The following is an 18,528-nucleotide window of genomic DNA, read 5'->3' as shown; positions in this document are numbered from 1 at the left end:
GACTATATATTTTTAAAAATGTATAAATTTTTGTGGTCGATTTTATTTCATTACCTCATTCAAGTCTTATAGCTAAAATTTTTTTAAAAAGTATGTTTCTTATGGTTTATCAAAGTAACGCCACATTTTAACAACAAATTACCTGCCGTAATAAGTTGAGTGCCTACCCGATACCATCAGGCTTTATGGAATGTCACGCTGTCTGGTGAAGACCACACACAACATGTACGAAACTTGTAATAATTGTTCCAAAACCAGTTTTGCGCGAAATTCAAAAACAAACAAAACTACACCGATAGCTACCTAAAGAATTCTCAAATAATAGAGCGGAAAAAAATACGTGATGCCACGCGAGAAAATTCTCGAAGTTGTTCAAGCCTCCGAAATAAGACGAAAAAAGCACAAGTCTAGTTTTGTTGTTGGCCAAATATTTAACAGAGATACAAACTCCACCCTGCTCGCTCTATGTACTGTAACAACGAAAGAACTAAACACAGTAGATAAAGCAAAATAAAATAACGTTAGAAAAAGACGAAAAGCCCAAAGAAAAATAATAAAACTTACTAATTCGTCTGAAAATGCAAAAACGAGAAAGAAGTAGCAGAAACATCTAATACTGTGGTAGAGGGAGCTTCTCTCACAACTAACAACAGAAACACTTTGGACAACTGTAAACATTCAGAACAATACTATTGTAAACTACACAGACAGTGAGACAGACACAAATGTACAAGAAGGTTTTACAACTGTTACATCCAAAAGGAAAAACAAAATTCACCACAAAAACTTTATTTTTGAATTTCGCGCAAAGCTACACGAGGGCTATCTGCGCTAGCTGTCACTATTCAGCAGTGTAAGATGTAAAACTAGAGGGAAGGCAGCTAGTCAACCGACAACTCTTGGGCTACTCTTTATCAACGTCCCCACGGCTGAAAGGGCGAACATGATTGATGCGACCAGGATTCGAACCTGCGGCCCTCAGATTACGAGTGGAACACCTTAACACACTTGTTCAAAACAAACCACACCATTCTGGTGTTTTCTGTGGTTTTAAGAATAATTTGAAATATATCAATAAGCTAATATCTTGTTAGACACTGGCACGTGATGCCCGTGCCCCGATTCTAGTTACCAGTGCCCCAAATCCTTAATAGCTCTCCAGAAAAATCATAATCGATATTTTATTAAATCGCCGAATATCTCTGTGTCTGGCAACTAGCGACACCTGTGGTCTTTGTTTTCTTTTCATGTTATTATACAAGTTTTGTTCTTCCAAGGTGGATAGATATTAGTTCGTATCAGTGTTACCATATAAAATAACTTATGCACAAATGTTAAAAAAAAACGAAAGACAAAAACAGCAGGAACAAAGTAATGTTACACAAGAAAACAAAACTTTAATACAAACACAAAAATCACAAGAAAACAAAACTTCAATACAAACACAAAAATCACAAGAAAACAACACCTCAATATAAACACAAAAATCACAAGAAAACAAAACTTCAATACAAACACAAAAATCACAAGAAAACAAAACTTCAATACAAACACAAAAATCACAAGAAAACAAAACTTCAATATAAACACAAAAATCACAAGAAAACAAAACTTCAATACAAACACAAAAATCACAAGAAAACAACACCTCAATATAAACACAAAAATCACAAGAAAACAACACCTCAATATAAACACAAAAATCACAAGAAAACAACACCTCAATACAAACACAAAAATCACAAGAAAACAAAACTTCAATACAAACACAAAAATCACAAGAAAACAAAACTTCAATATAAACACAAAAATCACAAGAAAACAAAACTTCAATACAAACACAAAAATCACAAGAAAACAACACCTCAATATAAACACAAAAATCACAAGAAAACAACACCTCAATATAAACACAAAAATCACAAGAAAACAACATCTCAATACAAACACAAAAATCACAAGAAAACAAACCCTCAATACAAACACAAAATCACAAGAAAACAACACCTCAATACAAACACAAAAATCACAAGAAAACAAAACCTCAATATAAACACAAAAATCACAAGAAAACAAAACTTCAATACAAACACAAAAATCACAAGAAAACAACACCTCAATATAAACACAAAAATCACAAGAAAACAACACCTCAATATAAACACAAAAATCACAAGAAAACAAACTTCAATACAAACACAAAAATCACAAGAAAACAAAACTTCAATACAAACACAAAAATCACAAGAAAACAAAACATCAATATAAACACAAAAATCACAAGAAAACAAAACTTCAATACAAATACAAAAATCACAAGAAAACAACATCTCAATATAAACACAAAAATCACAAGAAAACAAAACTTCAATACAAACACAAAAATCACAAGAAAACAACACCTCAATACAAACACAAAAATCACAAGAAAACAAACCCTCAATACAAACACAAAAATCACAAGAAAACAAACCCTCAATACAAACACAAAAATCACAAGAAAACAACACCTCAATACAAACACAAAAATCACAAGAAAACAAAACTTCAATACAAACACAAAAATCACAAGAAAACAAAACTTCAATACAAACACAAAAATCACAAGAAAACAAAACATCAATATAAACACAAAAATCACAAGAAAACAAAACATCAATATAAACACAAAAATCACAAGAAAACAAAACTTCAATACAAATACAAAAATCACAAGAAAACAACACCTCAATATAAACACAAAAATCACAAGAAAACAACACCTCAATATAAACACAAAAAATCACAAGAAAACAACACCTCAATACAAACACAAAAATCACAAGAAAACAAAACTTCAATACAAACACAAAAATCACAAGAAAACAAAACTTCAATATAAACACAAAAATCACAAGAAAACAAAACTTCAATACAAATACAAAAATCACAAGAAAACAACACCTCAATATAAACACAAAAATCACAAGAAAACAACACCTCAATATAAACACAAAAATCACAAGAAAACAACACCTCAATACAAACACAAAAATCACAAGAAAACAAACCCTCAATACAAACACAAAAATCACAAGAAAACAACACCTCAATACAAACACAAAAATCACAAGAAAACAAAACCTCAATATAAACACAAAAATCACAAGAAAACAAAACTTCAATACAAATACAAAAATCACAAGAAAACAACACCTCAATATAAACACAAAAATCACAAGAAAACAACACCTCAATATAAACACAAAAATCACAAGAAAAAAAAACTTCAATACAAACACAAAAATCACAAGAAAACAAAACTTCAATACAAACACAAAAATCACAAGAAAACAAACTTCAATATAAACACAAAAAATCACAAGAAAACAAAACTTCAATACAAATACAAAAAATCACAAGAAAACAACACCTCAATATAAACACAAAAATCACAAGAAAACAACACCTCAATATAAACACAAAAATCACAAAAAAACAACACCTCAATACAAACACAAAAATCACAAGAAAACAAACCCTCAATACAAACACAAAAAATCACAAGAAAACAAAACTTCAATACAAACACAAAAATCACAAGAAAACAAACTTCAATATAAACACAAAAATCACAAGAAAACAAAACTTCAATACAAACACAAAAATCACAAGAAAACAAAACATCAATATAAACACAAAAATCACAAGAAAACAAAACTTCAATACAAACACAAAAATCACAAGAAAACAAAACATCAATATAAACACAAAAATCACAAGAAAACAAAACATCAATACAAATACAAAAATCACAAGAAAACAACACCTCAATATAAACACAAAATCACAAGAAAACAAAACTTCAATTCAAACATAAAAATCACAAGAAAACAACACCTCAATACAAACACAAAAATCACAAGAAAACAAAACTTCATATAAACACAAAAATCAGAAAAAAACAAAACTTCAATACAAACACAAAAATCACAAGAAAACAAAACATCAAAAAAAACACAAAAATCACAAGAAAACAAAACTTCAATACAAATACAAAAATCACAAGAAAACAACATCTCAGTATAAACACAAAAATCACAAGAAAACAAAACTTCAATACAAACACAAAAATCACAAGAAAACAAACCCTCAATACAAACACAAAAATCACAAGAAAACAAACCCTCAATACAAACACAAAAATCACAAGAAAACAACACCTCAATACAAACACAAAAATCACAAGAAAACAAAACTTCAATACAAACACAAAAATCACAAGAAAACAAAACTTCAATACAAACACAAAAATCACAAGAAAACAAAACATCAATATAAACACAAAAATCACAAGAAAACAAAACTTCAATACAAATACAAAAATCACAAGAAAACAACACCTCAATATAAACACAAAAAATCACAAGAAAACAACACCTCAATATAAACACAAAAAATCACAAGAAAACAACACCTCAATACAAACACAAAAATCACAAGAAAACATAACTTCAATACAAACACAAAAATCACAAGAAAACAAAACTTCAATATAAACACAAAAATCACAAGAAAACAAAACTTCAATACAAATACAAAAAAATCACAAGAAAACAACACCTCAATATAAACACAAAATCACAAGAAAACAACACCTCAATATAAAAATAAAAATCACAAGAAAACAACATCTCAATACAAACACAAAAATCACAAGAAAACAAACCCTCAATACAAACACAAAAATCACAAGAAAACAACACCTCAATACAAACACAAAAATCACAAGAAAACAAACCCTCAATATAAACACAAAAATCACAAGAAAACAAAACTTCAATACAAATACAAAAATTACAAGAAAACAACACCTCAATATAAACACAAAAAATCACAAGAAAACAACACCTCAATATAAACACAAAAAATCACAAGAAAAAAACTTCAATACAAACACAAAAATCACAAGAAAACAAAACTTCAATACAAACACAAAAAATCACAAGAAAACAAACTTCAATATAAACACAAAAAATCACAAGAAAACAAAACTTCAATACAAATACAAAAATCACAAGAAAACAACACCTCAATATAAACACAAAAATCACAAAAAAACAACACCTCAATACAAACACAAAAATCACAAGAAAACAAACACAAAAATCACAAGAAAACAAAACTTCAATACAAACACAAAAATCACAAGAAAACAAAACTTCAATATAAACACAAAAATCACAAGAAAACAAAACTTCAATACAAATACAAAAATCACAAGAAAACAACACCTCAATATAAACACAAAAATCACAAGAAAACAACACCTCAATATAAACACAAAAAATCACAAGAAAACAAAACTTCAATACAAACACAAAAATCACAAGAAAACAAACTTCAATACAAACACAAAAATCACAAGAAAACAACACCTCAATATAAACACAAAAATCACAAGAAAACAAAACTTCAATACAAACACAAAAAAATCACAAGAAAACAAAACTTCAATATAAACACAAAAATCACAAGAAAACAAACTTCAATACAAATACAAAAATCACAAGAAAACAACACCTCAATATAAACACAAAAAATCACAAGAAAACAACACCTCAATATAAACACAAAATCACAAGAAAACAACACCTCAATACAAACACAAAAATCACAAGAAAACAAACCCTCAATACAAACACAAAAAATCACAAGAAAACAACACCTCAATACAAACACAAAAATCACAAGAAAACAAAACTTCAATACAAACACAAAAATCACAAGAAAACAAAACTTCAATACAAACACAAAAATCACAAGAAAACAAAACATCAATATAAACACAAAAATCACAAGAAAACAAAACTTCAATACAAATACAAAAATCACAAGAAAACAACACCTCAATATAAACACAAAAATCACAAGAAAACAACACCTCAATATAAACACAAAAATCACAAGAAAACAACACCTCAATACAAACACAAAAATCACAAGAAAACAAACCTTCAATACAAACACAAAAATCACAAGAAAACAAAACTTCAATATAAACACAAAAATCACAAGAAAACAAAACTTCAATACAAATACAAAAATCACAAGAAAACAACACCTCAATATAAACACAAAAATCACAAGAAAACAACACCTCAATACAAACACAAAAATCACAAGAAAACAACACCCTCAATACAAACACAAAAATCACAAGAAAACAACACCTCAATACAAACACAAAAATCACAAGAAAACAAACCCTCAATATAAACACAAAAATCACAAGAAAACAAAACTTCAATACAAATACAAAAATCACAAGAAAACAACACCTCAATATAAACACAAAAAATCACAAGAAAACAACACCTCAATATAAACACAAAATCACAAGAAAAAAACTTCAATACAAACACAAAAAATCAAAAGAAAACAAACTTCAATACAAACACAAAAATCACAAGAAAACAAAACTTCAATATAAACACAAAAATCACAAGAAAACAAAACTTCAATACAAATACAAAAATCACAAGAAAACAACACCTCAATATAAACACAAAAATCACAAGAAAACAACACCTCAATATAAACACAAAAATCACAAAAAACAACACCTCAATACAAACACAAAATCACAAGAAACAAACCCTCAATACAAACACAAAAATCACAAGAAAACAAAACTTCAATACAAACACAAAAATCACAAGAAAACAAAACTTCAATATATAAACACAAAATCACAAGAAAACAAAACTTCAATACAAATACAAAAATCACAAGAAAACAACACCTCAATATAAACACAAAAAATCACAAGAAAACAACACCTCAATATAAACACAAAAATCACAAGAAAACAAAACTTCAATACAAACACAAAAATCACAAGAAAACAAAACTTCAATACAAACACAAAAATCACAAGAAAACAACACCTCAATATAAACACAAAAATCACAAGAAAACAAAACTTTAATACAAACACAAAAATCAAAAGAAAACAAAACTTCAATATAAACACAAAAATCACAAGAAAACAAAACTTCAATACAAATACAAAAATCACAAGAAAACAACACCTCAATATAAACACAAAAATCACAAGAAAACAACACCTCAATATAAACACAAAAATCACAAGAAAACAACACCTCAATACAAACACAAAAATCAAAAGAAAACAAACCCTCAATACAAACACAAAAATCCCAAGAAAACAACACCTCAATACAAATACAAAAATCACAAGAAAACAACACCTCAATATAAACACAAAAATCACAAGAAAACAAAACTTCAATACAAACCCAAAAATCACAAGAAAACAATACCACACTCCCAGAAACAAACGCTAACACACTTGACAAAACAAGCCTGTTGACTAACATAATCAAAAACATAATCTCAGAATTTATGACAGAATACACAAAACCAAACCAAACAATCAACTGTATTGATAGGATAGCCGACATCCTGTAAAAACAGATTATATCTCATATACCACACATAACAACAACACTTACAGGATACCTACTGACAACATAAAGTTCACAGTAGTGTATATCAACATCCAAGGTGTGCAATAGGTTCCATGAAATATGAGACCTTACACAAGAGACTAACCCTCATATTATAATAGTAAGCAAAACTTTAATATATAACAACAATAGATTTAAAATACCATATTACACAACAATAAGGAAAGACAGAATAAACAGAAACGATGAAAACAGAGGTATAATGATGCTGTATAAAACAGATCTATCAGTCACAGTATGAGCAGTAATAACGAACATGTTACTATGGATATTCTATAAATAAAAACAACAAAAGTAACAATATCAGGAATATACTGTTCACCACTTAAGTAACTAGACATAACATTACTCAATTTTCCCACAACCATAACTCTATAGTCATTGGAGATCACAACAGTAACAATGTTAACTTTGGATGCAATTGTACAAACAATAATGGAAGAAGTCTCTTAAGTTGATATATGATAATAACAAAAGACAGAGAAACCAAAACACAAATTAACAACATAAAGGAATCACATAAGAGCACAAATAAAGTTACGAAAAAATCATAAATGTGATAAGTGTTGCTCAAAATTAAACAATAAAACTGACTCGAAAAAATTCTGGACACACCTTAGACGACTGACCAACGACAATCCAGCCACAAAGAAATATCCTACTCTTGAATACAATAATACATTAGTATACAAATATAAAGAAAAAACCGAAGCTTTCAAACACCAAATACGTAATACTTTTAAAATACATACTGATCCAAGTATAAATACTTATATTTATAACAAAGTCACAAACTATAGACTAAACAATAAAGAACAATTTGAACCAGTTTTCCCAAGAAACATAACAAACTAGGAAAGCACGATCCAAACGAAAGAAATATCTACACGTGAACTTCATGAAGCAATAAAAACAAATCTCCAGGTGAAGATGAAATACAAGCCTTCTTCCTAGAAAAAGGCACTCCGAAATAGTTTGACCACCTGAAAGCACTTTTCAACTTATCTCTATCCTCTGGATACATACCAGTTTTTTGGAAGCATGCGAATATATTAAAGTTTTATAAGGTAGAAAAGCCAGTCAATAAAACTAATAGCTACTGACCAATCAGCCTGACCAGCTGTGTAGTCAGAATTCTTAAGATAATAATAAGTAATAGACTCTCCACATTCTTTGAGATAACATCAAAATTACCAAAAGAACAAAATGGATTCAGAAAATTTAAACAAACAACAAACTACTTAGTTAGACTAACTGTAAAGATATTAGTCAGCTTTAACAATAAACAATGTACTGTTGCCTTCTTTATTGACATTAAAAAAGTATTTGACACTGTATGGCACAGCGGTCTACGGTTCCGAATGAATGAACTGTGACTACCGCGTGGAGTTATTTGCTAGCTGTCCAACTTTCTAGAAATCACAGTAAATGAAGAGAGAACCATTCTTGAATACTTTACTCCAGAAGCTGGTGTCCCTCATGAAGGGGTGGTTAGCCCTGTACTCTTCATCATGTATGGAGAAGCTGGTGTCCCTCATGGAGGGGTGGTTAGCCCTGTACTCTTCATCATGTATGGAGAAGCTGGTGTCCCTCAAGGAGGGGTGGTTAGCCTTGTACTCTTCATCATGTATGGAGAAGCTGTAGTCCCTCATGAAGGAGTGGTTAGCCGTCTACTCTTCATCATGTATGGAGAAGCTGGTGTCCGTCAAGAAGGGGTGGTTAGCTTTGTACTCTTCATCATGTATGGAGAAGCTGGTGTCCCTCATGGAGGTGTGGTTAGCCGTCTAAGTGAAATTAAAAGTAAAATCTGGCGAAGAACCAACTATGCTAGGAGTCTAACTGGTAAGAACAGTGGAGCATCAATAGACAATATATTAACAATTTACAAAACATACATTAGACCAGTAATAAACTATACAGTTTCAGCTTGATAACTGTAAGTACCAAAATAATCAAAACCAAGCTGCAGACAATACAAAACACATTCCTCACAACAGTATACAGAGTTCCCAGAACCACATCATCTAAATTTATACACAAACATACCAACCATACCAGACAGACACAGTACAATAACATACATGATGAAGATAGCCTTAATCACCTCTCTCCAATCAAGATATATTTTAAACACAAAAATAAATAAGGGAGAAATATATACAAATATATAAGAAAGGAAAGAGAAAGCCCACATACTTCCCACTAGTAGAGCAAGAGAATGTCTGTAAATGTATACCAGTACATGGACAAAGGGTCGGAGAATGTCAGCTCACTCTGACCAACACTGCATGACCATATAAGTAAAGAAAGAGATCAAAGAGCACTTGACACCCAGGGTGCATATGGTACTTGTACAATGCTTTACGAAACCTGTTTTACTAGAATTTTATAAATAAATAAATTAGCTGTCAACAAATTTTAAAGCTAAATCTGAAAGTACATTTTGAAAAAAATTAAATTATTATTCACTAAAGTGGTTTTTTGAAGTAAACTATAACTTACGAATTAAACAAATATAATAGTTTTTTTTTAATCATCATGGCTTCATTAATGTATGTTAAAACAATGTTTGGCCGTCACCAAGAAACCAAGTTAACGTCCATTAGTTCGAAGCACTAATTTTTTATTCTGGGCATGAGAATTTAAAGAAATACTCTGAGCTTTTAAAAGTTTAGACGTGTAACTCATAGCTCCGTCATCTCTTGAGAGATTTGAGATCTTGTTCAACTTTAGACTCACGATACAAACTTATATTTTTAGTAAGAAACGAGAAAGATTATTATATAAAAAGTATTGGTTGTTTTCTTACTTTTCAGTAGTCACAGATTTGGTTGTATTTTTGTTGCGAGTTCTACAAGAGGTGTCTGCAACTAACATGAGAAAAATCCCTTGTTGTTATTTACGCTATTTTATTTTTTTCTTGTTAATTTATTCATAAGTGTGTGTTTTTCTTGTATTAAGGTTAATAAAACCGGTTTAGGACATTGGCACGAAAGTTAAAGATAATAGTTTTCCCGGAGCTTCATAATTCCAGAAAATCACGTGAAGGTTAGATTACTTGTCAATGTCACTTGGTGACAGAAGTTTTATACAAAAGTGTTCATGGTTAGTTATGACTTAGTCTATGTTAGTCAGTTTTCGAAAGTGAAGAGAAATATGGATATAGAGATAACAATAGTTGTTCACTGTGTAACTTGTCAGAAACAACAGGTAGGAGTTGTTTGTAACGATCATGAAAAATATATCACATGGTGATAATTATTTATTTCATTTTTATTACTTCAAATTAATTGCTAGGGTTTTTAATAGAACTTTAGAATTTTAGTGTCAAGCTATGTGGCACAAAATGTCTGATATAATAGAACTATTTGTGAAAATAATTGTCTAAAATCATCCTACCTGTGAACGTTAAGTGGTGTTTAAAACTCTTGCTGTAAATATAGTGTATTAAACAGTTATTATGCGAAGTGTTTAGTATCCTAAGATATACTATATTAAACGTACTTACTTCAAGAGGGAATGATCATATTATACTTTCACAGGTCTGGATAAAGACTGCCAGTCTCCACCTGTTACAGAACCTTGTGAAGCTATTATACCAAGATATTATTACGATCCAAAAAGCCACCAGTGTAAGAAATTTATTTACGGGGGTTGTGTCGGGAACGGAAAGCAATATTAAACAATAGCAAACTGTGTGTCTGCTTTTTCAGGTTTGTAGAAAATGTTTATTGTCTTACTGTTATTCGGTAAGCTTTGATATAGGATCTAATATTGAATTTAAATTTCTGACAAGAATTTTTCAAACGAAGGAGAATATTAATAGCCTTAGGTTTTAAAGATAATGATAAATTAGAAGAATTTAAAACAGAAGTTGATTTAAAGTAATGGAAATTATTCTTTAACATTAAAATGTAGGTCGGTACAAATATAATGGAACAACATCCATAAAAGATTTCATGTCAACACTTTTAGAGGTTGTGATGGAAACAAATTGAAAATAATAACATTTAAACCCGTCATGGTCATGTGGTTGAGATGCTAGAGTCACATTCTGAGGTTTATTGATACGAATCCCTGTCAAAACATGCATCCTTTCAGCTGTGGGAGCGTTATATAATCATACTCAATTCCACTATTTTTTGGTAAGAGAAGCCCAAGAGTTGCCCGGAGTGGCGATGACTATCTGCTTTCCCTTTAGGCTTCCATTCATACATTAGTGACTGGTAGCGCAGATAGCCCTCGTGTAGCTTCACGCGAAATTCAAAGCAAACAGCAATATAAAAATATTGTATTTATACTGTACACGATATACATAATTTAATAATTATTCCCCCTTTAAAGTTTTAAAAACAACATAATTATCCAATAACCTGCAGGTTATACTCGTTACAATGTAACCCATGGGTTACACACAACACTTCAGAGTTCTTTAGCTATGACTATACAAGCAATTCAATCGTCAATTTAAAACGACCCTAAAATGAAAGTAAATGTGGTTGACGATTTATATATAATTGAAATTTTATAATACATGTACATCTACTAAGTGTAAAATAATAAAGTAAACTTTAGCGATGTTTTAAAAACTTTCCCACAGCACAACATACGATGATACCTCTTCTACTTGGGTACTTACTGAATATAAATAATCATCAGTAGTTATCGGGAAACGCCTCTTGAATGCGACAGTTAATGAAGGACAAAATACTTAAAACGCTATTTATGTATACGCAGAAAAATACTTTAAAAGTTACAGTTTTAACTCTGAATGTTCCCGAACCGACTTAACGACTTCTGGTTTTCAGGAAAGGCTTCATGAGCACCGGTTTGTAGAACAAAAATAGATGTTACATTTCCAAAATCTCTTATTTAGTATCCAAAATGGAGAAATTAAGAAAAATAGAGAAACATCTACAGTTTGTATAAATGTCACAAATATTAGGCCTACTGGTGTTGAAACTGTAAAAAACTACAAGTTTGTTTTGTTAACTTTCAACTATGTATAATTTATAGGTTTCGTGAACTATTTGTGTGTATGTCAAACGACTTACATGGAATGTAACACAAACATAGATTATTACAACAATCGATATAGACAGTTTAAACTTTCTTTGTATTTCACGATTGTTAAGGTATCAAAGTTAACCATGTTGAGACTGTATTCACCCTCGAATGTTTACCTTTATTATTACTAGTATTTTAACATCAGGAAGTCCAAAGTTTTTCATCTAACATCTTGTTGTTTTTTTAAACAATATAAATCAATCCGGTGTAAAATTCTAGAGAGATTCGCGTTGAGATGGAAAGGAAGTGACTTGAGATGGAAAGGAAGTGATAAAGGCTGAGCCTAAAAAAATGTTTGTGAACAGCTTCCACCAGAATGATAGTACTGGCTTTTCCTGTTACTGTTGTTCCTCTTCCAGGAATTGCGGAAGTCTTGGTTTATCATTTATTTTCCGTTTTAACCACGTTTCGTGATGACTGGAAAATAAAATATTTTTCCCAGAACAATACTCAGCAGACATAAATAATATTATTCTCACTTTACCAAGTTCAGTGTCGTCGAGAAAACTTATATTCTTGACTTCACTTGCAAAAGGCCTTTAGGCTTAAGTATTTCAAAGAAAAAATGAATCCATCGAAAATAACACTAAAACGGTATATAAACAAGTTTTAAACCTTATTACCAATGGGAGGGTGGCTGAATAAAAGAACAGGAATTTCTCTAAACAATAATGTTATTCGATCATTAAGTTGAACGAGATAAGTGTTCATTCAGTAAGAGGAGAATTGTTGTTTTAAATGATGGGTAATAACAATTGTAACACAAGAACACTTTGTTTTGTATAATTGTTTCAAGGCAAAATCACGTGATACATTGTTTGTTTTGTTATTGGGTGATAGTATTTTGTATATAACTTCTTACAGTCATGATCTCTTTCAATGGTTAATAAAACTGTCATAATGTACGAGTGTTTTTTCCAATGTATATGTCTCATATTAAAACTTCCATTAGTTATAGCTTCACTGTCTAGTGACTATTTCATTTCTCTACAGATTATTGTAACAAATCTATGTGCTGCCACTTCGGTTCCTTTTCATATTTTACCAATGAGACTTTCATAACATCATGTCTGTTATCTTCAAGAGTAATGGTGTTCTTGTTTTCAAACACAAGAGTAATTCTGTTAGATAACTTTGTGTTATTATGTTGTTTAAAGGCGATTTATATCTCTCTGAAAGTTGGTATATTTAACATTCTGTCATTAATGTCTGTTTTTATCACACTCTGTGTTTTGTAAATGTTTTCGTTAGTACACGAATTTTTTCATTTACCTGACTAGTAACATCAAATATTGGCTTTCTTTAGTGGTAATACCGTAAGTTTCGTGATTGTTTAAGTGTATTTGTTCATTCTTTATCAGGATAACGTTACAGGTCTTTGTCACTTCTCTTGAAATCTTATGTTGTAAGAACATGTTTTATATATTCATCGTAGTCACTGCATAGACAGACCAGTGTTTAGCTTTCCACTTAACCACAAAAAGGAAAACAAAACAACAAAAACATAGAAGTTCTGATCACGTGGTGGACTGACTTTGTGTCTCGTTTTCTACGGTTTCTTTACATGACGTAAGGTAACCTTGATTCGGACGTGTAACAGAGCAGGCTCAAGTCAACAAATACTGTTCAAGCATTTCTTTTGTACTTGTAAGAGAAAAAGTATCAATCAGTCTTCAGTTAGCTAAACCTAACAAGCAGAGACAGTTCTTGTCGTATTATGTGAATAATTTGATAAATTTCTTAAAGTTTAACATTCCGTTAATTGTATAGTATGAACAGTCGAGTAATCGTACAGTATAAACAGCTAAGTTAATTTTACAATTTAAACCAGTCATAAAAATCTATCGTATAAACTAGTTGATTCAAAGTATATTATCGACAAGTAGATTTGTTTGTTTACAGAAAAACTACTCAATGAGCTCTCTTGGCTGTTTCCAGTTTAGGTGTTGATATCATGCTTTAAAGCTTCAAGTTCATGGAGTAGTCCTTTAGGTAAAATTATAGTACAGTTTGACATGGTCACAATAGAAGACAGTTTGTGAAGGCAGTTAATTGTACAGTGCCAAAACACAGGTGAACATACGTTAGTTGGTCAAAGCTATTGATTGGTTAAGATTAGCTGTAGTCCTGTTGGTCAAAACTATAATACAGGTAAGATAACCCTAACTATAGCGGTATGGTCCTTGATCACGAGAAACCCACTTGAAATAAAAATGTATCTCAGAACGCTTGTTTGGGTGTTAACACTTTTGCTGATAAAAAAAGAACAACGTTTTGGTCAACCTGAAGATGACCTTGGTAGGTCGCAACATTGTTTTCTCCTTACCAATAAAAGTGTTAATACCCATACCAGCAGTTCTGAGATTCCTAGTGGTATGGTATTCTCAAATTTATCTTTGAGTAGCATGCAGGATTTGTAAGATGAAACAAATATTCAGTAGAAACTATCTCATGAAGCATTGAACAAATTATCTCTGCCTTTTACTGACCTTGAGTTACAGTAAAGACACTCCTACATGTATGGTAAATAATCTTATATTTAATACAATAGTATTGTGTTGTTGTGGTGATGACAAAGTTAAAATGATAAGTTATCCCTATATTAGAAGTGAATAAAGGAGGTCACATACTCAACACAATTTACAACCAACTCTTGAACTACTCTAACTGAATAGTAAAATAGAACATTACTTTAAGAGATTGCAATAGGATCACTGTGACCACCAGGCCATTACAGGTCCTAACACGTAAGTGATACAAGTAGTATTGGTATCACTTTCATCCGTTTGTTATTACATACAAACTACCCATAAAAATGTTGTACCTGACAACAACCAACAGTTTTAAAACTTATTTTACGAAAGTATTTGTGAAGAAATTACTTTTAAGTGCACCCTCCGCAGTATGTGGGCAGACTCACACCGCGAAAACTAGGTTTCGATACCCGAGGTTGGAAGAACATAAATAATCTACTGTGTAGCTTTGTGCATAATTTCAACAAACAAACAAACTTTAGAGTATCCGACATAGTTATTTAAAGGATCTATACTGATACATTTGTTATACTTAAAGCTATAAACAGAACTATTGTTAACTATGCTATCAATACCTGCTGGATTTCAGACACTACTTTATAGTCACGTGCTATACATTGAAACTTTCCTTATTATCAGCGTTCAGACCTTCGAAATTATCACATATTTTAAATTCTCCCGAGTTTCTCAAGAGATATTTAAATATCTTTCTGTCTGTATAGATATTTCTTATCTCCTCAGTAATATCGGTCAGAAGCTACTGGTGAAACACCTTCGTCTGGTTAGAGGAAAATCATCTCATGTTTTTCAAAGTAGGCTTAAAGTTGTTGTCTTTTAATATAATGTACACTTTTCCAAGTCACATATGTATTATATTAAACTGAACATAACACACAGAAACATTAACAGTAAGTGTTTGTAATATGTGTGTTGACTGTATAGACAGAACGTTTTTAGTCTGATGTAACACAACATGGTAAAAGTATATAACCAGTTCAGTGTGATAAACACATTAATAAAAGTCTTGTGATGATTGGTACTTTCGTTTTTCAACATTTCTTTTAAAGATTTTTGAAAGACAATTACGAAGACCTGTTAAACATCTTTGTCACACGTGTTTTTGATTCGTTACTATAAAGCTGATAGAGACATCTAACTGCTTCTTCAACTTTCAACGAGACTCATTTTAGTTGAGTTTTATGAACAAATCAAACAATTAGTTCAGCAATTAATGATTGTTAAAACAAAACGTGAAAGCACAATTTAGTAAAACTAAGTTATCTGTGTTACGTTAAATATCATCTGTCCTAAACTTGTCAATTAAAGAAACGTTATAACATTTTAGTTGTCATGACAACATTAATGTAATTTTAAACACGTACTGGCCGTGACCTAGAAACCAAGTTAACGTCCAGTTATGAAATTATGTTTACTTGTCATGATGTAATACCTCTTTCTTGTAATTGTAACAATGCGATTAAGACACAGTTAAACAGTTATTTATATTTTCAAAATATCGATTAACTACATTCTTAGAAATCGAAACGTGTATTGTTAGTAATTTCAATTGTCTAAATTATACTATTTTACTAACAACTTCCGTGACGTCAGTTATACTGTTACATGTATAGTGTAACACCGTACAACAACTGTAGATAAGAAAATATATAATTTTTCTTTTACCAAGTAAAACCGGTTCAGTACAGTACATTATTACAAAATAAAAGGTACTAGGTTTTTTCCGAAATTAAGCAAGTCTGGAAAGTCACGTGAAGACTGGATCACATGTCAATGTCACTTGCTGGGATGTTTTATATATAAGTGTTCATGGTTGTTAAGAATTATTCTGTATCCATCAGTTCTGCAGTAACGAACAACAAAATGTATCAGAAACTGATGTTGTTGCTTCTGGTGACGTCACTTTGTAGCTTCTCAGTAATAGCAGGTAAGGTTGGATTTCGTTACATGTTCAGTGAGGGTTGATTCAGCATAACATAGGAAAACCTGCTTGTTTTTTGTGTTACGTTGTGTTTTCTGTAAATGGAGGTATCTTTTAATATATAATTACATTTAACATATTCACTTTTCAACTGTCAGTGACTGTTTTATATTTTCACAGGTTTCGACTGTTGGTCTAAACCTGACCCAGGTCCTTGCTATGCTTATTTCACCAGGTATTACTATGATCCAGCCAGCCACCGCTGTAAATCGTTTATTTACGGGGGTTGTGCGGGAAATGGAAACCGTTACAAAACAAGATCACACTGTTTAGCTGTTTGTGCTGGTTTGTAAATAATGTTTATTTTGTTGTTGGTCTGTACAAACTTTGTGAATTATATATTGTAAGAAAGAACCTAAAGCTATATATGATATTTAGTAAAACGTAACTTGTTATAAATGTTTAAAAGAGACGAACAAAATGTAGATATATTTACAGTAAATATTATATATTTATAATATTTACATCAGATAAAACAATTCTAAATACAGTTAAAAGTTAGAATTTCAATAATTTATTTATCCTGATTTTCTTTAGGAACGTAACAGAGTTGAATATTTTGGGAAAAGCTGATGATAATGAACGAGAAGACGATACTTTATGTTGTCACACGTTATTGTCAGATGTGTCTAAATATGTGTGTGTTCAGTAGATTTCAAACACAGCGTGATGTCTTGTTTATGTATTATTCGAAATTTCTTATACTGGAAAATAAAAACTGATTTCAAGTCTGGAATAAAATATTATTAATTATTTCATTGGTCGTAATAATAAACACAGGAAACTTGTGTTGCAAACATTAACCTGACATAGTTATCCAATAAACCATAGTTTATAAATAGTACTTTAAAACTATGATTATGGTTACAGATTAAGTACTCAAAATAAAACTAATCTCAGAATGTAGTATTGTAATTATGGGCGTGGATAATTAACAGCAGGAAATGAAAATTGATAATTATAGATTGTGTTGCTTTGAACTTAACTTTAAACAAATCAACGAACCAGCTCACGGTTTTTAAGTTTATACATTCCAGAAAAATCTTCTTTTAACTTGAACTTTATATTCTGTGTTATTGACATGAATTATCAGCGAAACTTGGCCAGTTTTATAAATGCCAGTTGTGTTAATAGAGGCAACTCTCCTGTTAACCTTTCAATAATACCATTTTGACACAAGTGACAAGAATCTGAACTTGTTCTTCCATTGTCGTGTTTGTGAGATAACGAATTTTATTATTGGACTGTAAACGCTGTCTGCAGAAGAAGCTAATGTTTTAGAGTAGTTTTAGACATGATACACAGTCTGAACGTGCAATGTTTGAAGATGTGTCATCTGTTTGTGTCATTCAATTCCGAAAAAGTTCTAATGAGATGAAACTGAACATTCACAACT

At 30.7% G+C, this 18,528-nt stretch overlaps 1 protein-coding gene across 1 annotated transcript; it reads left to right on the top strand.

Annotated features, from left to right (window-relative positions):
* The first annotated feature begins 16,942 nt into the window (after positions 1-16,942).
* Positions 16,943-17,873, top strand: LOC143226635 (kunitz-type serine protease inhibitor-like). The gene is made up of 3 exons (XM_076457852.1): positions 16,943-17,078; positions 17,253-17,417; positions 17,670-17,873. Exons 1-3 carry the CDS (start codon positions 16,961-16,963, stop codon positions 17,675-17,677), a joined length of 291 nt encoding a protein of 96 aa, XP_076313967.1. The 5' UTR covers positions 16,943-16,960; the 3' UTR covers positions 17,678-17,873.
* Positions 17,874-18,528: the final 655 nt, after the last annotated feature.

The sequence above is a fragment of the Tachypleus tridentatus genome, chromosome 9 (assembly GCF_004210375.1).
Source record: "Tachypleus tridentatus isolate NWPU-2018 chromosome 9, ASM421037v1, whole genome shotgun sequence".
Taxonomy (NCBI): domain Eukaryota; kingdom Metazoa; phylum Arthropoda; class Merostomata; order Xiphosura; family Limulidae; genus Tachypleus; species Tachypleus tridentatus.
Note: the sequence above shows the minus strand (reverse complement) of the source record. Positions and strands in the feature narration are given on the sequence as shown.

What these genes read in the sequence shown, in the direction of transcription:
- LOC143226635 (XM_076457852.1), top strand. Translation starts at nt 16,961, where the DNA reads ATGGTTGTTAAGAATTATTCTGTATCCATCAGTTCTGCAGTAACGAAC. An exon ending in TAGCTTCTCAGTAATAGCAG is followed by an intron (nt 17,079 to 17,252) that starts GTAAGGTTGGAT and finishes ATATTTTCACAG; the next exon opens with GTTTCGACTGTTGGTCTAAA.